The sequence below is a fragment of the Cimex lectularius genome, unplaced genomic scaffold (assembly GCF_000648675.2).
Source record: "Cimex lectularius strain Harlan isolate CLEC.00 unplaced genomic scaffold, Clec_2.1 scaffold3, whole genome shotgun sequence".
NCBI lineage: Eukaryota > Metazoa > Arthropoda > Insecta > Hemiptera > Cimicidae > Cimex > Cimex lectularius.
This window is the reverse complement of record NW_019392688.1, coordinates 4,190,805-4,218,051: the sequence shown is the minus strand read 5'-3', so window position 1 is coordinate 4,218,051 and position 27,247 is coordinate 4,190,805. Positions and strand designations below refer to the sequence as shown.

Here is a 27,247-nt window from a genome sequence, read left to right as displayed (position 1 = left end):
ATGTGGCTTATCCGAAACGTCAGTGTAAACTTGACAACTATGACACCGAAAATTACCCTTAACTAATGCCATTTGTCTAAAACGTTCTAGTGACGGCAAGAGTGCTTTGCGCGAGATTTAAAATTGAAAAATTTTAAAGTTGAGCTTATGAACTTTTGTTTACCAGTTTGAGTCTTCAACTTTCCACAGGAATGTAGCTAGTGCTCAGTTTTAACTTTTCGTTCGAGAAAGCCCCGGGATTTCGTTGACAGTCAGCTGCCCCTGTTGATCTTTCCCAAAGGGTTGGGCGGCGGGGACCAGACAAAAAAGGAGGAAAAAAGCTGGGGCCCCCCGACCCTTTTTTTCCCCGGCCCATCCCTCCTAGGGAAGAGGGAACGGCCGTGTGAGAATAGACGAGAAATTTTTTCCTCCCTTATTTATAATTCAGGGTAGGGAAGTGGGCTAAGAGATTCAACCCGGAGAACGTAGGCGAACCAGTCGAGACTGGATCTGTTTACTTTGTAACAAGCCGCTCTCCGTTTGTTATTCAATTGCGTCTTCAGTCTCTTATACGGCGAGAATAAGCTCATCACCAGTAAGTGATATCGCCCTGTGAATCTTAAAGACCCACGTCTATAATCGATAAAATTATTGCACTTTTTCTAAAGAAATACGATTAAAACGGTACATCGTATTTATAGAATAAGGTGCCTTATTTTACCATTATATGCTGTCTTAAAAACCCAATACGAATCTTTGTAAAGGCCAAGCCTCATTTGTGGGCCTGTACCACTACTGATGATTTTGATGATTCTATAAGTGTTCTGTTTTTTTGTAATAAATACCTTGATAATATGTACATCTCGTCGAATCGGAAATCTACTGACAACTCAGCCTTTTGTGGAATAAACTGGTTTGGTCTGTGTGTTGTTTTTCTTAATCGTGTTCTTTTTACGCGTCTGGAATGGATCAAACTTAAGGTTCATCAGCTCGCAGCCCTCGATAAAATCGGTAAATTTATACCTGCCAATTTAAAACTACTTTAAAATAATTATCTTTTAACTCCAATAAAAATTTGTTTTCAAATTGACATTTACATAGCCTTGATTTTTTCTAAGTTCATTTTTCCTATTCTGATTATAATCTAACATTAATTTTGATATATTAGACAATTTCTCGCTTTCGGCAATTAAAATTAATTAAAACTGTTGAATTTTTAAAATATATTTCCGGCTTTCGATTTTCCATTCTTGATTTTGTAATAACTATAATTCAAACGAGCTTTTGAATTCTAATACGATTTGTTTATGAGGCACGATTTTAACTGCAACTGAATTTTTTAGTGGACCCTTCAAGGATAAAAATAAAAAAAGAAGTTACACCAGAACTTAACATTGAAGAGAAAAGTAGCAGGGTATTTCCTAATATCAAAAGAGACGATTTTTTTTCGGTCGGTTAAATTTTGTAGCATCTTCGGCAAGTTTTAGTGAGAAAAAGTTGAACCCCTCGGATATTGATTAACATTTAACGATTTAATTGAAAATAGCGATCTGTCCCGTTTGTTGCTCATTATGTAGCATTTGGACGAAAGCTTTGGCCCCTTACAGGGAGCTAGTAGGCTTCGTTACGGCTCTGATTTGCGTAGACCCACACTCCCAAGGTACGGCCAAAATTTTGATTAAAAAAGTGTTTTTGTCATCAAAAAGTAAACAATTCAAAAAGGTCAAATCGAAAACGGTCTTCGACAAACTTTGTCAAAGTGATTCTAAAACTGTGACACCGATTCCTAAACTAACCCCAACACCCTACAGCAAGCTTCAAAACTGGGCTTATTCAAGAAGTGCGTCGTTCTGGAACGACGTTCTTAAAAGGGGAGGGTTTAGTGCGACGCCGAGGGCCGTAACGAATGTGTTAAGGAAAACGGGGATGTTTGTGCAAATAACATCTAATTTTTAAATTAATTACTGCCCGTCCCCTAAGTAATTACGGGGAACAATACAAGTTTACATAAAATTTGTAAACAAGGATTTACATACAAGCTTACATTTTATATTGGCTTAGTTTTTACACTCTTGCAATAATATTATGGAACACTCTTATAAATACTCATTTATATGTACAAACAACAGTCAAAATTTTTATAAGTTAATTGAATTAACAAATGATACAAATTTTGCACAGTGTTTTGTGATCAACGTTTCTTGCGATGAGGGCCAACTGTCTACTTATAGCGTAATGTTTAATATATTTAATATGTTCTTAATTTCATTAGCAGCGGCGTATCTAGCCGAAGATCGTGGGTTCGAATCCCGCTCGTGCCATTGACTTTTTTATCTCAACTAAAAACCTTAATTAATTGTAATATGTTCTTAATGTTTAATGCGTAATTTTTCTTTCTTGTGTGTGTGTTGATATACGAGGGTCTGTACGAATGGTTTAATGAATATCAGCAGATATCGAGTACGCACCCCATAGGCTTTAAGTCCAAGGGGGTTGAAATACCTCAATGTAGATAGAAAAAATAGTGATAATAAAGAAAATAGATTGTTGATATCGTAACAAAAACCGACCATGTGATGTCGTGCCGGAAAGGGAAAAAACGCATAAATTAAGCTGTCATAAAACTCGCGTACAAAATTGAAAAGGGAAGGGAAAATATACCTTTATAATAAATAACCTATCTTATTTATTTTAGATAGCTGAATTTCTGTTGTTGTTCTGTTCTAGTTTCAAATTTTTACCTTTTTTTTTAAGAAAAATTATACAGGGTACCTTAGGCCCAGTTCAACTTGAAAATTTCAATTACGACCCTTTACATCCTGACACATCATTTTAAAGGATTTTTTACGCTGAAAACAATGGGGCAATCAGATTTTAAATTGGTCAGCAATTGACAAAGTTATGTCAGGGATGAATTTATACAATGTTGTACAAAAGTTCTATATTGTATATAAATTCATATTAATTTCTTATACGTATTTGTATAACTTAAACACTGTTATAAATCCCCGGTCCAGAAGATGATCTCAATAAAGATCGAAACGTTGCCACCAAAAGAAAATGTTTTCTAACCTACATCACACCAGAACCTATCTCACTCTTTAATTAACGATCACTAAATATTACACATTTCTACATGAAATTATTATGTTGTCCATCTGAATTGTGACTTGGTGTTTCAGTGCGAAAGGATTATGTAGCAATCATCGTTGTATGCAGATAAAAAACCTTAATCCCATGTTTGTCATACTGTCTGTGGTCTTAAGTTTCCAGATTCTTTCAGCGAGAGTTTTTAAATCGGGCTTACTTTTTTTTGAGACCCGTTTCTTCGTTTGCGCGCGGGAGTTCGCGATAACGCCCACGATCCGTGAGAAGCGCGAGAGAAGAGGAGACGGCGCGGGCGGCGTCCAATGCCAATTTCCGAGTCCTTGACATTTCCAGGATCGTGCCGACGAGGGCCTCGGGGGACCCGCACCGGGATTGACACAGGGCCGGCCGAGAGGAGAGGTGCGGTGAAAGTGCTGCCGGGGTCAAAGGTCGACCTCTGCCTCCTGATGAAAGTCAAGGACGGTCCGCCGATGCAACGGCAGCTCGGCCTTTCCAGGTTTGACATGCGTCGGGGGTTGCCGAACGTTCACTTTTTCCGACAATTTTCCCACAGAAAAGAATAAAAGAACGATTAGCTCAAAATGCGTCAATCATTCACGGAATTTCAGGACCACAATTTAAATAATAAGATTTGTACATTGTAGTGTAATCCGGAAGTAATCCAGTCATTAACAGTGACATGATTATTGATGTTCACGTTGCCTCAGCCTTGTATACTTTCGCCTTCTTTTTGACGCTTAAAATATTTAACTTTAATAGACTTGTAATCGTTGAGTAACACTTGATTTGCAATTTGGTACTGATTATCAATATCAGTTTTTTAAATTCTCTTGAACCTGTAGTCTGATCATTTTATATACTCGTTTTTTTGGCCTTTCAAACTTGTTTGGTTGTATTCAATATACCTGTATGTTTCCCCGTTTGTTTGTCCGGACAAATTCACCACTGTTATTGGCAAAAAGGTGGTCTGACAGACAAAAACAGCGCGGATATAGGTAGACTAGATGTTCATACCTACCAAAATACAGGTTGACGCCAAGAGAAAATCTCTAAAAAAATTAATTAATTATTTTAAAAATACTAAGGTTAGAATTTGACGTGTTTTCAATTCATTTAGTGTAAACCAAAACAGTGATGGTAAGACCAGAACGATCGTAACCAACCAAACTACAAGTTGATGCTAAGAGGAAGTCTTACAATTTAAATAATTAATTATTTTTAACAACGACAAGGATTAAAATTTTATCAAGTGCTTTATTATATTTATCTCTTAATCAAAACGGCCGAGTTAACAAATTCATCACGTCGCAGACTCCAAGAGGAATTATTAATTAATTAATTTTTTTAAACTGAATTTGGTCAACGTTTTTATTCTATTTAACTCCTTCAATGTCAAAACCAAAATAGAGCATATGGTAGGACCAGAATGGTTGTTAACGACCAGCCTATAGGTTTATTACCCCACCGACGCCAAGATGAATAATTAATTAATTAAAATACAAAAATATAAGGGTTAAAAATTTTTTAACGTGTTTTATTCTGTTTATGTCTTTTACTGATGACTGACAAAACCAAAACAGCGAGGATAATCAGATCAGAATGGTCGTAAACGACCAGAGTGCAGGTTAATCACCCCGCAGGCACAATAGGAAAATTAATTAATTATTTTTAAAAAGACTGGGGTTAAAGTTAGGTAAACGTATTTTTCTGAATTTGTCTATTCCACTGTTTAAACCAAAACAGCGAGGATAGTTAGACCTGAATGATCGTAAACGATCAACCCGACATGTTCAGCACCCTGCGAACTCAAGAAGAAATATCTCAAAATAATTATTTTATTATTGTAAAAATGGACTAGGGTTTACAGTTGATCAATGTGTTTTACTGTATTTATCTCTTCCACTGTCAAAAACAGAGAATCAAGGATAGGTGGTCCAGAATGACCACAAACGACCAACCTAACAGGTTCATCACGTCACAGACCTCAAGGGGAATGAATAATTAATTATTTTTCAAAAATGCTAAAGTTATAATTTGATCAAAGTTTTTATTCTACTTAACTCCTTTGTTGTCAAAAGCAAAACAGATAAGACGGTAAGACCAGAATATTCATGAACATCCAAACTACAGGTTGACTCCATGAGGAAGTCTTACAAATTAAACAATTAATTATTTTTAACAATGACAAGGGTTAAAATTTGGTTAACGTGTCTTACTATATTTATCTACTATGCTACTGAAACCAAAACAGCGATCGTAAACGACCTAACTGACAGGTTCAACACGTCGCAGACCCCAAGAGGGATCTCACAACATAATTAATTGGTTATTGAAAAAAAAAAAGTTGAAAATTGGTCAACGTGTTTTACTATATCTCCATTTAACTCCACTGTCAAAACTAAAACAGCAAAAATGGTCGATAATGAATATAAACGACGAAAGTACAAGATGATCCTCCCGCCAACTTCATAAAGAAATGTCACAAAATAATTGATTAGTTTTTTAAACTAAAGGGTTAAAAATTGTTCAACGCATTTTATTCTATTCATGTCCTTTGCTATAAAAATCAAAACAGCGGGATAGGCAATCCGTAATGGTCGTAAACGATCAAACTGCAGATTCATAATCCTCCCTAGTTCAAGAGGAAATGTCACACCAAGTTATTTTCTTCTTAAGCTAGACCTTTAAATCTCGCGGATTGAAACATCGCGCAAATGTTATACAGGATGTCCCGAAGGGGTGGATTACATTCGTTTTTTTTTTTTTCTGTTTCCATCAACTATTACATTTAGGTTTTTTAGTGCATTTTTCACTTATCGGTCGATGCCGATCGAAAATAGCCCTATCCCTTCACTATTTCCCAAGTGACTTTCCACCGGTCGATTATCCCACAGCCTTCGCCAATTTCAGACAAATTATAGCCCTACAATGGGCTCTTTGGGTTGCCCGCGCGCCGTGGCGGATGGATTTGCCAAATCCCTTTCTGCAGGCCGATACCCATTAATCAAAACGCCTAAACCTTAAACCTAGGCCAAGGACTTCCAACAGCCGTTCGGGTTTCTATTCACGATTATTTCTTTTCGAGATCGGTGCTATTCGTCAAATGGTAAAAATGACGGATGGTCATCAAAACGAAGTTTACATTCTTGTAGTTGATACGTCTGATTTACAAAGATTCTGTATTGCTCGATTTCAAGCTTGAAGAAACGCATTAATTAATTAAATCACGGTGTCAAAAAAGTTAGATATACATCAGGAATTAACTGCCGCCTTTCACAGTTTCCTTTAAGAAGCTTGTGTTGCATTTATTGCATGTTCTAAATTAATCGTGTTAAAAAAAAACTTGCCTTGCAAACGATGGGAAACTCCTCCCAGAACAAGTCACGATTCGACCGTGATTTCCGAATACAGGATGTAGTCTTTACATCCCATAACTCCCACGCCTCCAATATATTTTCAAAACGGGTATCCAAAAGCGAGACAGTTCCGGCCAAAAGCGTCGTTGATTTCCGGAGGTAACGTCAAACGTTCACCCTGTAGAAAATAGGTGAACGACATGCTAAAGAAGCGAAATTATGCGAGCAATTAGTGAAAAAAGCTTTCCGCGTGCGACACTAGACTCCACGTGTAATCGAATTTTGGAAAATTGGGCCAAGTGTGCCCGGCGTCCAGTGTCAATCATCCATTTGCCAATTAAAATGAAAAAGTTTTGATAATATTTACTTTTAATAATAAATTAATTCAAAAATTATATTTTAATGATTGAATCGATCCAATTTATGTAGAACAATTATAATTAGGTAAAAAACGTTCTGTAATTGAGCGATCACAATCGACACCATCAAAAATACAGTATAACGTAAATTACCTTTTATTAGATTATTTATACAAAAATTTATTGATTCAATAAAGAAAAATTTCCACTGTTAGTTTTTCCCACGCACTTAGTATTCGGATTTTCTTATCTCCTTTCTTCACTTTCCTCTTCTCACGAAATGGCAAGAAACCGGTTCTGAAAAAATGGCAATCCCTTTGACACATCCGGACCGGCGAAACCGCTCAGATTTTTAAAATTGCTATACAGAAAGGGGTGTCCAGGTGGCCTTTCAAAAACCGTAGGGTACCTGTTTCTACCCTTCTACCTTTTAGATTATAATTCCTGACCCATTTTCCAACCCTCGGCTTAATTTCTCCTTCCTTCCTCATTCGCGTTTCAGGTAGAGCTCGTTGACACTTTTGGTAATTGTTATTTATCTTTTTATTAGCCTTGTGACCGACATGAGAAGATTTATGTGGTTAATTGGAAGCTGGTTTATAACAAATGACATACAGGCACATCTGAAAGATCCCGAATTTTGGAAGTGATAGTGGCTTATTTGCTTATTGGATACTTTAATTAGCTAAAGCAATAACTAAAACTAGTTAAACAATGCATTTTCACTGGACTTTCCGCTTATATATGAACTGCCAACCAAAGAATAATAAATTATATCCAGTCGCTGTCAATACCAGCAGTTAACGTCAAACACAAGCTTTATGAATGACGCTTTTTTATTAAGTCTATCATGAAAATTTTTTATCTTGCTATATGAATTGCGAGGTTTCTTATTGCGGCTTGCAAGTTGATAACCAAGTAGTTTGGTCCTTTCTTAGATGTTCTTTAGTTCATATTTAATTATAATTAATCTTTATGCGGGCATTGGTTGAGATAAAAAAGTCATTGTCGCGAGCGGGATTCGAACTCACGACCTAACCTAATTAATTGAAAGATGTTATTTGGTCAGTCGGACCACGAAATTAATGGATTTAATTAGAATATTAAATCCATCACATTCATGTCTTCATCTCCAGGTGCTCCATACGGTCTTAAGTTTGACATTAGGGTGGTACTTGATCAATCGACCTCAGAGAGGAAGTCCCTTGTGAATAAAAGTTGTGAAATGTGATGTTCGCCATTGATTATTTTCTATTTACATCAGTTGCGCAAGTCTTTTCTACGCGTCCTCGTCAATCCACCTCCAGGGCCATGTGGACATCTTTCTTCTTTCAAAGGGTTGAAAAAATCTAAAATTGCGTCTCGTAGTCTTCAAAAATGTCCGTCGTGGCCTATCTCGCGACTGACGCGCGTTGTGCGAGGCACGTTTCGCCGAGTGCCACAGGTTCAACGCTTCGATTCGACCTTGGGGGATGGCAGGTGCAAGCGGGAAAGCCGGCCAATGGGTGTTTTTTTTGCCAAAGACAAATCTGTTTGTCATAACAACAACGTCCATAACAAAACAAGAACAAGTCTTGCATAGGTTCTTTCAGGATAGAAAGAGGCGATGAACTTTTAGATGTCCTATCATTTTGCTTATTCTATTATCGGATGATTTGAAAAAAATGATCAACTATTAATCTGTAAGAATTCTTCTTGAGGTCTGCGGGATGATGCTGCGAGGTAACACGTAGCCTCCAGTCTTTAGTCTTCATTACAAACCGAAACCATGGAGCATAGGCAGACCAGAAAGGTCGGAATCTATCAACCTACAAGTACAGCACGTTGTTCAGATCTGTTGGAGGTATTTACCTCCACCGAGAGAGGGTTTGGCGAAGAACATCTAAGCAATACATCCCCGCAACAGCTGGAGAAGCAATGGAGTTGATGGTGGCGTCATGGTTTGGACAACGATTTTTTCGAAGTCGTTGTACTTTTTTGGTGGCTATCAATGATTTGGACGTCATCAAAGAAGGATTATCACTAAATAAAACAGTCGCCAATTAGGGGCATGTAACGAACAACTTCTTCTGATCCCGGAGCTGTTATGGATGAAGACCTAGTTTGTGCTTTCATAGAAATGCCGTTCAAACCACGAAGCCAAGTTTCAACTGTTAAACAACCCCTTTTAGTGTGAGAAAATGTTTTCATTAGCATTTCCTTTGAATAATCTGCTGAACCTTTATTGATTTTAATGAAGTACGAACCATCAAAATGTAAATATTTTTTAAAAATTGACTTGCTATTTAAAGGGCGTGTTTCTTAATGTTTGGTCGTTTCCACGGTTGGCGTCTTGTTTCGCTGCTTTGATACTGACATTTTCCTTGTAAAAATTAAGTTCGAATTACGCGTCAATACATTAATACAGTACTTTTGAGTTTGTTTCTTCAGCTTTAATTGTCGATAAGCATGTGAAACGTACTCTGGTGCTGTTGAGCATTTCGTAAATTGCCGACGGCCTCGTGTTCTCTTTTGTCGAAAGCAACTCGGGTGCTATCTAATTGATTAGTCGGGAAATATTCTCATGGCTTTTTAGCCTTTTTGCCGAACCCGTTATACCTGTATCGCGAAAAGGGCCGTTTCCGCCGGCAGGAGGCGTATCTCCGGCCCTGCTGAGCCCTAGGCCCCAGCAAATAAAATAAAACCCTTGAGTTTGCAAGGAAGTAGCTAACGACCATCGAGATAACCACGCTTCGCTTCCTCCATCTACAATTATGATGTGTTCGCGGTATAAAAAAGAAAAAAAGCGCAAGGTCTTTTCCCTTCTCGTTTATTCGATTTTTCTCGTTTTATCAAGGTTTACTGCTGAGGATGTCCGATTTAGAAATGTTTTCGAAAAGAAAGCCATTTAAATCAAGCCAGATTTTGATTAAATTTAATAATAAAACGAACGCGATGCCCATTTAAACCATTTTAATGAGAGAGTTTGTTTGTTTGTTTTTCTAAGAGAAAATGGAGTAAAATGTTCTTTCCTTTGTCATAATGATTAGGTTGATGGTTTTTAATACAATTTGAATTTCCCTTTCGTCTTCGACTGGCGGTTTATTTTTGGAAATGCATCCCGACTCTTGAAAGTGTCGAAGAAACCCAGAGTTTGCTAGGAAGATACAGGATGACATTGACCTTTACTAGTGACTTTCCCGAGCCAGCCATGTTTGTAATTTTCGATCCGTCGACAAAACCCCATCGTAAATACTCGCTTTCCTGGGCAAATCTGTAGAAAAAGAGCGCAATCCGAGGATAAATGGGTTTCGTCGAGGAGGCGGGGGGACCGTGACCAAGCGGCGGAACGGCAATCGGCCCGTAACGCCGCGGGACCTTGCACTAGGAAGGAAAGTGATGCCGGGTGGGGACGCCGACACGTGGACTCGTACCTGACCTTGACTGGTGGTACACGTGTGCTCGGCTCCGCAGGCTCACCTCAGCGAGGAACACCCTTGGAAATAGTATTTTCTGCCTTTTTATCACACACCAATACTAACACTTATTTAAGTTTTAAAAAAATGCAATAGACACCCAGCAGTCATCCCACAGGACACTTACAAAATTTGTTAAAAATCATAAATCGCATAAACCTATTTGTCCTTCCTGAATCGCCCTGATCATCTTTATCTCTTATCAACCTAAGATAAACATAAGTCAGGCCAACTGAAGGGGCTGAAATGCACATAAACACAGCAAGATTAGGCGGATCAAATCGCTAAGCCATATATTACAATACAGTGAAATATGATGAACAGCATCAGATTTACTTGTCTGAAAATTTTCAGTAATATTAATTTTATCTTAGCCTCTCATCCTCTCTCCTTGCTAGGAACATGGTGACACTGCAAGATGAGGTCATCAGCGCATAATAACTTTTACCGACCCATTGTCGCATAAAATAGTTGACACGAATCTTTAAAGATTCAATATCATACAATATATACACACTTCAAATAAAAGTCCGACCTCCTCATAGTTTAGAATTTCGTCCATTGATTTTCCTTTCAAAGTTTGGTCCTTTAAGATTATCTTGGTCCGTCTAGTCTCGCTGTTTTGATTTATGTGTTATTTTTCTTGGTTTGTTCATTTTATAAGATAGGAGGCGAGCAAATTGCAGGTTCAGAAGATTTTGATTTACAACAACAATTATTGCACCTAGTAATTTCTTTACTTCTTTTGCTACTTTTCTTTTTTAACAATTATTGCACCTAGTAATTTCTTTACTTCTTTTGCTACTTTTCTTTTTTATGTACTATTTTTTCAGATGTGTCATGTAATTTATTTCAGTTCTTTCCACATTATTTATCTATTGTTCTGTTTCTACAAGAGATCTTTTTTTTATTTTAACTTAACTTTTCAGTTTGACTTTTTTTAACATGGTGATCAGATTGCTCCTGAAGGTGTTTTCAATGTGAACACGTAGGTACATCTTTTTCTCAACGGAATAGATTTGCTTGTCTAAAAAGAGGAAAAAATTATTTTCGTTTTTTATAAAATCGTGTGAGCATGATTTTTACATCGACGTCCTTTGAATTTTAACCCGGCCAAATGTCGAAAACGCCTTTTGTTTATACATTTCTCAGACCTCAAAACGCCAAGATAGGGTGAAAAGTCGGTCACTAGTTTTTGGGTCGAATGCAATAAACGATACGGACGGCGTTGTTCATTCCATAAATGGACGATAACATTCTGTTTCTGTAAATAGCCGATTAATCCTAATTGTAGCTTACATCTTAGTAGAAACCAGGTTGCCCTATTGACCCTTATATTTGTTGGATGCAACCAATTTCTACACCGGTCATCAAAACTTGAAATTGCACAATTTTAACAGCATGGGGTGCTATATTGGACAATTTTAACATTGAAATGGCTGTCGGTATGTTTTATTTTGGTTGCCTCTATAGAAATGTTAGCAGGAATGTTAACAATCGAGGCTTTAGTACCAAAGGATTAAGCTAGCGAGAATCGAAATGTATTTATTTGCTTTCAAATTATTGTTTGTGTTTTACTGGAACGAAATCGAGGCAATTTCGTTTTTTTTTTTCCTAAGAGGTCAACCCGCGGGAACGGCCTAAATCGGCAGACGGCCGACGAGGACAATGGTGGTTTTTTGCGTTCGGTTTCAAAATAGGGTTAAGACATCAAAGAGGGCAAAAAGGTCACGGAAAGACAATAAGGAATAATTGAAAGCCCGAAAAGAAAAACGTCGAGTAAAATCTACTGAATCGGGTGAAAATCGGCTGTTTACTTTTCACATTTGTAAAGGTGCCAGGGAAGAAGAAAATTTCCGCGTTATCCTCAGCGTCCGACCTCGAGAAGTGAAATGTGAAAGAAAACGTTTTATTTCCCGTCCCGTTACGTCGGTGAAAGGAAAAATGGGAAATAAAGCCTCCGAACGCTTTTGATTTTACATTTGTATTTTAACCGGCTAGCTTCGGTCATGCTTTATCTCAAGAAAAATATCATACATTCCTTTAAAAAACTGTCGATATCTCCTTGAATATGATGTTACATCTTAAATTAAAAGTACATTTCATCACTTTACTTAAAATACTTTTGAAATCTGCACATGTTTGTATGTACATGTGCGGTTTTGAACTTATGTAAATCCAACCAGAATACTTGACGTTGGGGGCATTGTAAATGAATATTTTCAGCCTGAAGAAAAACCCACCCTAACTGTAGAAATATTTGAGTAACTCACAAGAAGTATTTAACAATGATTTAGAAATTACGCCTTCATTGTTTTTTTAATATGTGATGTCTAGTAGGAAAAATAAAATAAAATATATCTCAACAGTTAATCCACAGATCTAAGTCGAATAAATTTTCTTTTGTGTTGAGCCCAATTAGTTTTGAAGAAAGTGAAATATTGTTTAAAAATTAATTAAGGTTTTCAGTTGAGATAAAAAAGTCAATGGCACGAGCGGGATTCGAACCCACGATCTTCGGCTAGATACGCCGCTGCTCTACCACTTGAGCTATCGTGACCTCGATCCACTCGGACATCAACTTCCCATCTCAACCACACCTTTTGAATTTTCCCCCCTTTTTGCCATTTTTCAAATGTCGTGTAATCAATTTGATTCTCGGTGACAAATGAAAAGCCACGGAGAGCTTTAGTGAAGGTAATACTTCATTTTAAATTTATTAAATTCACTAGTTTCGTGGTCCGCTTGACCAAGTAATATCTTACAATTAATTAATGGTGTCCGAGTGGATCGAGGTCACGATAGCTCAAGTGGTAGAGCAGGGGCGTATCTAGCCGAAGATCGTGTGTTCGAATCCCGCTCGTGCCATTGACTTTTTTATCTCACCTGAAAACCTTAATGTAAATGTAAGATATTAATTGGTCAAGCGGACCACGAAACTAGTGAATTTAATTGTTTAAAAACTTTTTTAATATAATTGTCCAGCAAATCGTCTACTTAAATTGATTTACACCTATATCATTCCTTCCCTTCTTCATATTTGAAATTTATCTCTTTCATTGTGGTATATTCCCAACATACTTTATAAGAACATTTTATGCCATTATTTAAAACTGTATCAAAATTAGATATCAATAACTATCGACCCATTTCAGTATTCAAATCCTCAGCGAAAATCATGGAAAATGGATTACAAAAAGATTAATTAAATTTCTTTTAAAAAATAATATGATTTTTTAATAAGAAGTTTGGTTTTCTTGGTAGTAAATCAGCAGAACAAGCCATATTTGAAGTTACTAATCAGATTGCTCAAGAATTGACTGCTTAAAAAGAGATTGTAGGCATTATAAATTACTAACTCTATTATGAAAGAAGTTAAAGAATTTTTGTATGCACAAACAAATTATATACTACAGCTTGATCAACATTCTTTGCTTTTAAATTTAGAAAAAACTAACGTTATCTCCTTGTCATTAAAACTGCATATTTCTGGGAAAATATTTAGTTTTTATCATACTATTATTATTTATTCAGCCAAAAATTTAAGATGAAATTACTAATTCTATTATGAAAGAAGTTAAAGAATTTTCGTATGCACAAACAAATTATAAACAAGAGCTTGATCTACATTCTTTGCTTTTAAATTTAGAAAAAACTAACGCTATCTACTTGTCATTAAAACTGAATATTTCTGGGAAAATCTTTAGTTTTTATCATACTATTATTATTTATTCTACAAAAAATTTAAGATGAAATTACTAACTCTTTTATTAAAGAAATTAAAGAATTGTTGTATACACAAACAAATTATATATAAATGTTTTTGTACGGTATTGGTACAAATGAAAAAGTTAGTGTCACGAGCGGGATTCGAACCCACGACCTTCGGTTGGGTTTCGAATCCCGCTCGTGACATTGACTTTTTCATTTCAACCAATACCTTACATAAAGATTAATTAATTGAAAGAAGTTATTTGGTCAATCGGACCACGAAATGTATGGATCTATATAAAAGCTTGATCAACATTCTTTGCTTTTAAATTTTTTTACATTATTGTAGAAACATTTTAAATTGTTACTAAGTACTTCTTCCTTTTGTAACGAAAGTAAAATACTTAAATGAATTATTGGACCCGAAAATTGAATTTTCGGATCAAAAAATTGGTAAAGAGAATCAGAAAGCTGTTTTTTGACAAATTTCGAATTCTTAGAAGCACTTTACTTTATACTGTAAAATCGGTTTATTTTAGCTTAGCACAATCCATCTTATGGAGTTACAACCTTAAATATCGCGCAAAAGTTTAATATAAATAATTCTATATACAAAATTGATAGAAGGAATTTAAAGTTGTACGTTTAAAACAATTATTTTGAAAATGTTCGTGTCTTTATATGTTTAAATATAAATTATTTCATAAATCCTTAAACTTTATAACACACAAGAACTATTACCACCGAAAATGAATACAACAAAATACTATAATTTTTCTTATAAGGGTGGCTAAATATATTTAGGAAAATAGAATTAATATCATTAATTTCAAACTTTTATTCAGTTACATACATTCTTGACTGAAGAGATTATTTTTCTCAGTCTTTTTTTCTATATTAATATTATTTTTTACTTGTAGAGATTAGTGACCGTTAATCGATATCTGAATAATTATTTTTTACTTGTTTTATTATTTTAATTTTACAACTCCTGTTATCTGGCACAAGTATTTGTGCTTATGGAAAGCCGGCTGTAATGGAAAAATAACAATTTACTTTTATAATTATGTGCTCTTTTTTTAATTATTCGACTTTGAATTCAAAAAATCTATATTATCTTTCGCATTTTCCTATATGGCAAAATAATAAAATAAAATGTCTTCTAATCTAATTAAATCTAATAATATATTCATTAATTGTTTTCTTGTCATGAAGGAGGGCTTAACGTCCAATTACCAGTTGGGTGTCGCAAAAGAGAAGTCAAACCATTTTACAATACTTTTTTCATATTATAAACAATTAAAAAACCATGGGCACTGCCGCGATTCGAACCCAGAACCGCTAGCGTGTTATACGAGTCGGACGCCCTAACCACTCGGGCACTGCTGTCACCATTAATTGTAATAATTTACATCTTTAAAATGTAAAATATAGTCGAAATAAACCTTTATGTGTTGAAGGGATGGAAAGTACTTTGAATTGTATTTAAATTCCACGTAGATTATATCTCTGATTATCTGAGTGGTTCATTTAATTTTCATAGAATGGGCGATATCGAAGGTGAAACGTGTCACCTGATGGATTATGCCCGAATCGGAAATAGTTATCTTATCCTAAGACGTGCACAATCGTTATTCGTTTTTCCCTTGGGACGAATCCTTGACGGTATCGCAACTACCGAAAGTTTTTTCCTTCTACGAGGGGGGGGGGTCACTTTTATGTACACTTGCGAATCAAATTGATTTCCCCTTCCGAGGACCGGCACCTCGGCAATCCGGTTCGAAAGGAATGAAACAAAGCTCCGAAAGGAAAAAGAAATATGACGCTCGCCAACTGTGACCTTGTAAGCTCACCGCACTGAGGAGAAAGAGAAATTTTAGTGATAATGGATATCAAGAGGTTACTTTTGAATTTGACCTTTTATTTTTTTAAAGGGTGTTTCGCCGAATTAAGCTGTCTGTTTGATGGTCGTTTCGCAGTTGGAAAAATGTTTATCCGCTCGTGGGTCACTAAAAAGTCATCTTTACCCCACGTCGAGAACTTATGACTTATGAAGGAAGTTGACTTAGTTACTTAATATGCACCTCGAGTCGTATCCTTCTTCCTCAGACAAAGAAGTCGGCCGTCTCCTAGACATCTGTGCTGCGTCAAAACATAACTTTGAAAATTAAAGAAACCTCTTGAAAGTATCTTTTCCTGTAAAGATGAAAGTACTATTTTCTCTTGTAGCCAATATACCAGGGGCTGAGTTGAAAAATGTTAATGTGATCGTTGATTATTTTGAGCAGTTTCATTACTATCGGAGTTGTGAAGATTTTCGAGTGTTTTATTTGGATTTCGATTTTTTTTTAAGTTCAACACTCGTTAAATCTCGATCAAGGGAAAGATCGTAATTTTTTCGTAGTGATGACCGCAGCAACTGTAATGTAGCTCACACTTTATTGAACTTTAGCATAGACTTTTAATAAATGTGTGAATTTATAAAAACTGAATTTTGCCTTAATCATTTTTAAAAGTCAGCAATTCTCCTATATTATGTTAGTCATCCTTTTTATGTAACTTATTGAGCCGAAGGTCGTAGGTTCGAATCCCGCTCGTGACATTAACTTTTTCATCTCTACCAAGACCTTACATAAAAAGAATAATTAATGGAAATAATAAATATGGTCAAAACATAAATGGATTATGTTAGTCATTGACAGTTGATTAACTTAGGAACTCGTTTTGGATACAAACCCTTGCGAAACTGACTTATGGCGACTAGCCTCATGAAACCTCATCCTCATTTTATTTTTATTTTATTCCTACAAAAAACAGGTCTAAATTGGCACCTTCTCTATACTTTCATCGCTTGGTCCAACAACACAAATCCGACCCTTGAACACTCAATGACGAAACGGACTGGACATACTGCCAGTCACTACAGAAGTGACACGTCATTGCAAACCTGGTCGGTGTGCTGAGGTATAGTAGGAATATTTTTAAATTTAGTTGTTATAAGGTGTGCAAAATAGTTTCCCTAGGCATGATTATGGACGGATGCAAAAATTTTATCACCTCTCGGGTTAAAATATCAGCGAAACGGCGAGACTTTCACAGTAAAGGCGACAGACTAACAAAACTAGGATAAAATAGTGCAGAGTCGTATAGATTTTGTGCTCTTCGCGTTTTCCTCGGCCCGTATCAATGTCTGACTACCAAGTCCGGTCCAAAAACGAGCTTTTCAATGGCAACTTGGTTTTAGAGATGTTGCTCCCCCCCCCCCGGAGTTATAGGCAGGCTTGTTGAGAGGTTTGCGAGTAACAAGTGGATAGTACGTTCCCCACGACCGGCTCCTATTCTAGTCCCGAGTCAAGGACGCTCAACGATCCCAGTTGTGTACCACGGTCTCTCTCTATTCCACCACTCTCTCTCACTCTCCGCCGTCACGCTCACTTCCACCGGGGATAGGAAGCGGAGGAAAACGGGAGGGGGCTCCTGGGATAGGTGAACTGCCGCGAATCAAGATGCAAAACTCTGCCAACTAGGATGGAGGAACAATTTTTTTGTTTTTTGCAAAATGGGTGGAGCTACTAAAAGTGGGCTACCATAACACCGCTCGATTAAAAGAACTCGAGTATATGAATAGCGCCATCTTATGCAAATTATCGGAATATGGGTCTTGAGAAGACGTTGTGCTCGACCCACGTCGCGCACTACATCTCTACAAGGCTACAAATGTTGTCTGACATCTTTTGACGAATTAATTACCGATAGAACCTGTTCAACTTTCATTATAAAATACATTATGATATATTAGCGTAGTATAGAAAGTCTTTTCTGAAAATGAAAAATAAGCATACATATAGAGCATTGTTTTAAGTCAAGTTTTACCTTAACAAATATCCGGAAATTTAGGGATATAATTTTTTTCTCAATTTGTTCAGAAGCTTTAGTTGGATTTCCTTACACTTCAGTTACAATAATGAGAATGATTTAAATTATGTATAAAATATATGATTAACATACAAGAAACCCGGATAATAAGGATAGAAAAGAAGTGTCCAACGAAGAGTTCAAGGATGACATTTCCTATAATCAACCGAAATATACAAAAAGAAGAACAACCTAAATGATATTTATCATCGTACGTTTCTTCCTTCCTTTTGTTTCTTTTCATAAATTCTGTTTGTTTCCAGAAAGTGGTGACACCTCTCTCTCGCTCTCTCTCTCTCCCTCCCTCCCTCTCTCTCTCACTCCCTCTCGCCCTCAGTCTCTCTCTCTCTCTCTCTCTCTCTCTCTCTCTCTCTCTCTCTCCCTCCCCCTCTCTCCCTCCCCACCCTCTCTCATCTTCTCTCTCTCTCCAGTATGTTGCTTGTTGGATATTAGACATATTACTATACACTTCTTTTAGGCAATTTGTGGCATACTCGTCCATTTTAATCGGGAATAAACTAAGGACGACGGCTAATAAGTGTTAGTTACTCGAACTAAAAAAAGGTTTTTAATGATGAAACTTTTTTTTTATATGAGTCGTTTTTACTCTTTTTTTATTGCGTTTATAACTCTCGTCTATTTCGCACTTGTTTATGTTAAACAGAACCGAGCTTGAAGAGTCAAAGGGAGTATGCCGGATGCACTTAACTTAAGTGCGCTGTATGCAACAGATGTCACTGAGGTTCTATTTAAAAACTGTTTTCCGTTCTGCATTGGAATTGATGGCGGATTGTAATTTTCGAACGGAGGGAAGCGATGTCGGTCTACGACAAGAGACCTGAACGCCCCACGAAAGTAGTCGCGATGTGAGAATAGAGAATTTGCAATATCGAAGACTTTTTGTCCAAAGCTGTTTGCGACTGAGACGTGACTTTTCCTCGCCATGATTACTTTACGGTCGTTGATTTCCGCCAGAGGACTGTGACGGACTCGAGAATTGTTTCATGAAAATATTCTAGGAAAATGCACGCTCCTTTTTTTCCCAGCAGGGACAGAAACTTTGAGGGTGGTTTAGGACCAAAAGGAGCATTTTGAGAAAAATCAAGTTTAACATATATATCGTTCTTTGTTGTTTTTTTCTTTCTTATCGAAGCTTTGATTGTATATTTTTATATTACGTAATTCTGGCGGATTAGCCACCTTTCAATTAAGGAAATATGCACCAAAAGTGCCCCTTGTATAACTTATAAGCTCCGACTTGTTTTTAGCTCCGTTTGAATAAACCCAAGTATCTAATGTTATACCGGCCGGTATCTATAAAATAAGAGAGCCGTAAGCTAAGGACAAATTCCTTGTCGTTGTCGGTCGGTTGTCAATCTAAAACGACCCGAGGGAGCGGTGGATAAGAGAGTTATCAAAGAGTGGTTTCCAAATGGTAAAAAAACAAGCCTAAAACACCTCCGTGAAAAGGTACTCGAATCACCTGAAGTTAAATCTGAGTACGTCTAATGCCCGTAGTAGGTTTGTTCAGCATGGTTTGTGGATGCTTGCAATGAATCGGTGCTTCAAGTTTTAGCCAAACTAACTTAAATTTATTTACAACTTATCAATAACAAGCTAGTAGGACTAGTAGGAACGATGGGCGTCTTGGGTGAAACCTGTAGTTTGGTCGTTTCCGATCATTTTTGGTCTACCTAGTCGGTCTCCTCTTTTCTATTGGGTTTCGGCATTTCGCCATCTTCAGTGCTGTATCTACTGAACCAGACCAAACCAGAAACAATAGGCGAACGAAAGTACAAATTAACCCACTTATGAAATGATACATTCCTGGATAGACATACACACCCACTGTTGATACAATAATTAGATCTGAAAAGATTCAAAAGCTCGTCAAATATTTGGTGCTTATTTCACAGGATTCCTCGATTCTACAATTAATAATATCTTTGCTGATTTAAATTTAAAGAAATATATAATAATTTATATTAATATCCTCGAATTACAACATTGTAAACGATCCGGCCATAAACAAACAGCCATATTCTATTATATTTTCTGATATTTCTGCCATACTACACTACTCGTGAATATAATTTAGATGAAATCATATCTAACAAGAAATAAGCCAAAATAATCCTTTATTAGCAAATTATTTTTTAAAATAAACGAACACATGCCACCCTTCATATTTACATATATTGCACGTTTTTGATCCTTGAAACTGATTCTTTTGTCATTTTTCAGGAAGGGAAGACTTATCACCGCCCAATTCTCTCAACGGGTATTCGGCGGATAGCTGCGATGGATCGAAGAAGAAGAAAGGGACGGCGGTCCGGCAGCAGGAAGAGCTCTGCCTCGTCTGCGGCGACCGGGCTTCAGGGTGAGCCTTTAAATAAAATATAAGCAAAAGTTTAAATTGTGATTTAAAATTGTTTACAATTCAAAAAGGATTGTTTTAAAAGTAATCATTACCAGAAGTATCAGACTACGTCTCATTTTTTGACAATGCAATGAGCTTTGTGGATGTAATAATGATATAATTTTGGAACATTTGTACAGTAATAAATCCCTCAGGGTACTATTTCACAATGCTATCAATAGTATTACTTAAAATATACAAGTACGTTATAAAAGTAAAAATTAATAGAAATCGATTAGGTTTCGTGGTCCGATTGACCAATTAAATTATTTTCAATTAATTAATCTTTATGTAAGGTATTGGTTGAGATAAAAAAAATCAGTGCCACGAGCGGGATTCGAACCCACGGCCTTCGGCTAAATACGCCGCTGCTCTAACCACTTGAGCTATCGTGACTTTCTATCCACTCGGACACCAACTTCCAATCTCAACCTCACTTTTTTTTTAAATTTCCCTACATTTTGCCATTTTTTTCTATTTGATTCTCGGCAACAAATGAAATGGCCAAGGATAGCTTTAGTGAAGTATACTTCATTTTCCTTATTAAATCGATTAGGTTTCGTGGTCCGATTGACCAATTAACTTTTCAATTAATTAAGCTTTAAGTAAGGTATTGGTTGAGATAAAAGGTTGAGATGGGAAGTTGGTGTCCGAGTGGATCGAAGTCACGATAGCTCAAATGGTAGAGGAGCGGCGTATTTAGCCGAAGGACGTGGGTTCGTATCCCGCTCGTGGCACTGACTTTTTTATCTCAACCAATACCTTACTTAAAGATTAATTAATAGAAAAGAATTAATAGAAATGATGAAGGATGGGGTGAAATGTAGAATCATTTTTTGTAAATGATGGTTCTACTCACAGATTTGTAGTTTACAACATCCGGATTTCAAGCATTAAAACCCTCATCATCAGTTTGAAGGAGTTACAGACACGTCTCGACATAAATTGTAAGAGTAACGAGTTTCTAACTCCTTCAAACTGATGATGAGCGTTTAATGCTTGAAATCCTTTAAATCCGGATCGTTATAAACTACATATTTGTGAGTAGAACCATCATTTACAAAAAGAGCACCAATAATTTCTGTTTTCAACGGCACGGTTGGATAGGGAAATCGAGATCAAACACATTTTCTGTTTCAAGCAACACAGGCTGCTTTAGTTAGTGAATCGAACGGTTGCTGTTATTGCTTATTACTGCTATTATTATTGCTGTTAACTACATATTAAATGGGGAAAAACGCATTTATAATTGTGGTGACGTTTATTATTTACCTTTCACCGCACGTTTTATACACCTACTAACGGTAGCACTACTTATACCATGCATGTCACCTAGTGTGGAACTTGCTCTACCACTTTCCAACCATGCTTTGCAATGCAATTGTTTGTTTTGCCGAAGTGATACGCATTTTCTTGTAGGGTTTTCTATTATTGGCCCTTTCTCCATCAGTATTCGAGTTCGATGATATTTGAACTGAACCGTTCTTTAAATTTAAAAACAATTTAAAATTGATCCATGTTCTGTAGGTTTTTCCAAGTCTAGTATCATTGTGTCGAGCCACAGTAATTTGTTCGCCACCACTACTGAAAAGTAAATCTATAATTATAAAGAAATGTAGGAGCAAAATCTAACCATTCAAAATTTGCAATAATATTACGATAATACAGGCGATTTGAGACTTGTATTAATAGTACAAATAAACACGGGTATTTTATAAATATTTGTAATATTAGTGACTGTTTATGTAACGGAATTCCTTGTATTTTAAATAATTTTTCTTGTACTTTCGACTTTACATTGTACATTGTACTTTTTTTTATTATGAAATAAAACAGCTACAGCACTATATTATATATTAGTTTGTACTTCATTATGAAATAGGTTCCAGTAAGTAATTCCAGCATTAAAAATTTGAAAAAAAGTATTTTTGTTTATGCAATCCATCGTGCTTTAGCATTTAGTCTGCCTTCATCGAGCCCAATCACCATTTTAATTCAATTAACTTTTTATTGTATCCAATTGTAATATGTGCAATGAGCCTGCAATACAATAATTTGCGTAAAGTGTAATCTTCTCACAGGTTTAAATAAATATTTTTCCGTAGAGTGTGTGCAGTTTGAGAAAGGAAACGCGCCGATCAGTCCGACCATTTCCTTCTCCTCGGAAATATGTAATGTCGTGTTGTTCTCTGTGGTGGATCCGCGTGTTGTTTCCGCGGTTGACTGAACTCCGTTTCAGCTGACCTTCCTCCCGGTCCTTGAACAGATCTGCTTCCTCTCAGGGCGATCCTGGATTTTTTTTCAAAACCCGCCTCTTATCAAGCTTGGGCTTGTAAATTTCAAAAAATCGCAATGCCCTCCCTTTTGAATTATAAACCTCCTTTGTCTGTATTTCTTTCTTGATAAAATCAATAGGTATTCACGATTTTTATCAATTTAGTTTATCAACAAACGCTGAACTAACTCTAAACCTTATATTTATGCCAAATTTATTAACTTCATACAGGGTCGTACGACAAAGTTCGTCAGGTGATTCTATGCCTCAAATGCAACAAAAAAATTTTAAACAATACCATAGGCTAATATGGATTGAGCCAGAGAAAAATATATTGTCCTTAAAAGTTCAGTTTTCATAAAATTCTAAATTTATAAAAGAGCTTTCTCAGACGGGAGACTAAACTAATTCAAATTTGAATCCAATGTCACACCAAGATATCTAACACTGAAAGGCAAATTTTAATGTGTGTGTGTGTGTGTGTGTGTGTGTGTGTGTGTGTGTTTGTTTGTTTAAAACTAGAAAGTTTGAGTTTACCTAAAAATTAATATTTTTCTTATTGTTATTTATATTTTTAGTTAAATTAATTAAATTATCACCTGAAAAAATTATACGAGTACCATTTGCATAACTAAATATTTTTCCAGAGAATTTAATTTTCAAAAAACCATTAATGTATAAAAAAGAAAATTGGGCCTAAGACTATACCTTGTGGTACTCCCAGTTCAGTATCAAGAAGAACTATGAACTGTTCCAACCTTTGTGGCTAGAGTTCTGTCTGATAAATATGATTCAAGGAGTAAAAAGTGTCAATAAATATAGTGAACAACCAAATTAGGTTGAATTTTTCTTTCTTTTTGTGCTTTTTATTGGGTTAAAGTTGAGTTTTTCAATTTCTGTATTGTAATTTTTTTTCTTTTGCTTGTGTTTAGTGTAGATATTTAGTCCAATATTTCTGCTTTGGTTGTTCGCTATGTTTATTGTCTCTTTTATGTGTTTTGTTTCAGTTTTCTTTATTTTGTGCTTTTTTATTAACTTAAAATTAAGAAATAAATTTTGCCCAGACATTGAATTATTAGATTAACTCCATTTCCCCTTTTTTCACATTGTCACATTTTTCCCATTTAGAATAAAATTTCTGAATTTTGGTTCGAAATAATTAAAGAAAAGGGTTTATTGCAAGAAAACATATTAAATGAAAAAGTTATGAAATTTGCCAAGCTCTATCGTGAATTTTTCTCATAAAGTTGCAAATTTAGCAGTTTTTGAAAGATGTAGTCTTTTTTTTTATCAAAAATTAAATTGAAAGTTTTAAAATTTATTTTTTTATTTAATAATAATTATTTTTTAAGGAAATTTAATGCTCTTTTCAATACCTTTGTTTGGATTTTCCAAAATATGAATAGTTTAAGAATTATTAGTAGATTTATGACAAAAACCGTAGATTGGTATAAAAAAATTAAATGTTGAATATATGCGAAGGGGTTGTGATTGGATCATTGTTCATAAGAACTTTTTTATTCCATTTGAGGTGCAAAACCAGTTGAAAAACTTGGTCGAATGAGTAGCGACTCACCCTGTATTGGCTGGAGAATTGTAACATTTATTACGTTTAGAGAATGTTTTCTGTATTAATTTTATTCAAAAATATAGAATATGACATGTTTACCGATACTAAAGTTGGTTGTTGCAATATATATGAGATAGACTAAATAACAATAAAATAATTGCTTATGGAATTTTTCAGTTACCATTACAACGCCCTGACTTGTGAGGGATGCAAGGGATTTTTCCGCAGAAGCATCACTAAGAACAACGTCTACCAGTGCAAGTATGGCAACAACTGTGAGATCGACATGTACATGAGGAGAAAGTGTCAGGAGTGCAGGCTCAAGAAGTGCCTCTCCGTCGGCATGAGGCCAGAATGTAAGTAAACACCGGCTTTAAATATAATTTAAACATTTTATGTTTATATTTGTTTGTGCCCTTTTAAATATAAAAAAAAAAATTCATTTAGGCGTGGTACCTGAATATCAGTGTGCAGTTAAAAGAAAGGAAAAGAAGGCACAGAAGGACAAAGATAAGCCGGTTTCGACAACAAATGGATCCCCCGAGGCCATCAAAGTTGAACCTGAACCTCATAGGGTCAGTTACACATCAAGTCTCTTTCAATCCATGATTAAAGAGTCACAAACACAATCGGTATATATGAACAAAGCATAATTTAACAACCCAGTGTGAAGAGGTCAATGTTGAAGACCATAACAGATTGGTGTTGTGGGCTTCAAACATCGATTCTGTTTTGTCTTTTGTTTTTTGCATTTTTTTTCTTTTTTTAAACTTTTTGTTCGGTTAAAAAAGTTAAAATTGAATTTGAATAGTTTCTTTTTTTTCAGACTGAGGGTGAACTGGCCAAAGTGGCTGTTAATGGTATTAAGCAAGTCAGTGCAGAGCAAGAAGAGCTTATCCACCGACTTGTCTACTTCCAAAACGAATATGAACACCCTTCAGATGAGGATGTTCGTAGGATTGTAAGTATTGATTTTTTTTTGAAATTTTTAAATCCACTCCATTAACTAATAATTAATATTTTAATAGCACAATAATTGTTGGTCTTTGTATAAATCTTAACGAAGTTTTTTTTGTTTTTTTAGAACACACCAAATGATGAAGAGGAACAGAGTGATCTCAAGTTCCGTCACATAACCCAAATCACGATCCTCACAGTTCAGCTAATCGTTGAGTTCGCCAAAAGGCTCCCTGGATTCGACAAGCTGCTGAGAGAAGACCAAATTGCCTTATTAAAAGTAAACCACTTAAAATTGGCGTATACTGCTGGGGAAGAAAAAAAAAGAATCATAACTAATGATAAACTATTTCCAGGCCTGTTCTAGTGAAGTGATGATGCTGAGAATGGCGAGGAGGTACGACGCACAGTCCGACTCCATCCTCTTCGCCAATAACCAGCCTTACACCAGAGACTCGTACAACATGGCAGGTATGGGAGATGTTGTAGAAGGTCTACTTAGGTTCTGCAGGCAAATGTACAATATGAAAGTTGACAATGCTGAGTACGCACTTCTCACTGCGATCGTCATCTTTTCTGGTAAATTTTCCTTTTAAAAATATAATAAATATGTACTTTCAAAATTGATAAACTGTTTCAATTTGTAATTGGGTAAATTTTTGTTTCTTCTATATAAAATAATTTAATTATGGTTAAACATTGTTATAAACTTGATTTTTTCCTTGAATACAATTTATTAAGGATATATAAAATGATGGTTTAACATATATAATTTTTTAATTTCAGAACGACCGTCATTAACGGAAGGTTGGAAAGTCGAGAAAATCCAGGAAATCTATCTGGAAGCACTTAAGTCTTATGTAGACAACAGGGCAAGGCCACGATCACCGACCATTTTTGCCAAGCTGCTCTCAGTGCTCACCGAGCTACGGACTCTCGGTAATCAAAACAGCGAAATGTGTTTCTCGCTCAAGCTCCAGAACAGGAAGCTACCGCCGTTCCTAGCCGAGATTTGGGACGTAAACCCATGAGGGAGGCAGGGCCAAAGCCCGCTCTTCCCAATCCGTGCCAGAAGACGTTTCCTGGCTGAGAGTGCCCAAAGCAGAAGTGTTTAGACCGTTACCAGTACACCTTGTTTGACCAAACCTACTTGGTTTAAAACCATAAACTTTTCTATGTGTGAAACATGAAATTGAAGTTAGCAATATGTGCTGAAAATGTACAAAAGGTTTTGTTTTGTTTTTTTTAAATATTTTTTATTGAAAAAGGCCTATAAACAATGGCTTTACTTCTGCATAAGACACTGCTTTTTCTAGAAATTGTGGGAAGTTCAAATGACTTTTTCTTTTTTTTAATGTACGTAAAAATAGGGGAAGGTTACCTTTGGCACCCCGTATTAAGATGGGTTGTGCAATCTGCAGCGTCGTATGCAATGATAAATTTCTTTTTTTTTCTCTGTCTATAGAAAATAGGAATGATTGATTGTATATGAAAAAAAAAAATTATTATTAGTTATAATTTAATACTAGTAGAAAATTTTCTTAATCATTAATTGGAATTTAAAAAAATAAATAAAATGTGAAATTGCTATAGGAGTAATTGGACACAAACACATACACACCAAATGGCAATAAACCCAGATAGGATTAGCAACGAAAATTTGGTTTCCACTTGAAGGTATGGTTGTGAATTTTGTGAATTGATTTTTATTTTATATTTGTTTTCTAATCATGGTGAATTTTCACCATACACGATTGGCTGTGAGTATTATACATACATATTTTTATCTGTACTTTGTACAATAGAGAATAGTTCAACAAATAAAAAAATGGAAAAAAAATATTTTAAAAAATTGTTTGAGGGTCTTTTTCTTTGTAAATAATGAAAAATAGGCTTTTATTGATTTTGTTTTCTTGTTTTCACTTCATTACTTTTATTTTGTAATTAAATACAAATTAAGGGCAATATTTATTTTACAGATATTTATACCTGTGTAAATAATTTATAGTGTGAATATTATTATTGAGAAATTGAATGGAAGAGTACAGAGAGAGAAATAAATATATATATTGAAAAAGTTATCATTTATTGTGTGTATATAGTATAAATAATCAAAGTTTATTAAATAAAACAACACAGGGTG

The 27,247-nt window shown here is 35.6% G+C and overlaps 1 protein-coding gene across 4 annotated transcripts in view; it reads left to right on the top strand.

Annotated features, from left to right (window-relative positions):
• LOC106662131 (ecdysone receptor) overlaps nt 1–26,823 on the top strand; it is a 235,418-nt gene extending 208,595 nt beyond the window's left edge. For 2 of the 4 annotated variants that reach the window (XM_024225854.1, XM_014385952.2), the window contains 7 exons: nt 20,128–20,263; nt 24,325–24,503; nt 24,595–24,722; nt 24,974–25,108; nt 25,232–25,384; nt 25,461–25,683; nt 25,891–26,823. In XM_024225854.1, the coding sequence (XP_024081622.1) occupies nt 20,128–20,263; nt 24,325–24,503; nt 24,595–24,722; nt 24,974–25,108; nt 25,232–25,384; nt 25,461–25,683; nt 25,891–26,135 (1,199 nt within the window). In that variant the 3' untranslated portion in view covers nt 26,136–26,823. Of the gene's footprint in view, nt 1–20,127; nt 20,264–24,324; nt 24,504–24,594; nt 24,780–24,973; nt 25,109–25,231; nt 25,385–25,460; nt 25,684–25,890 lie in introns of all 4 variants that reach the window. The other 2 variants (XM_014385951.2, XM_014385950.2) reach the window with 1 other exon arrangement.
• The last annotated feature ends 424 nt before the right edge of the window (nt 26,824–27,247 follow it).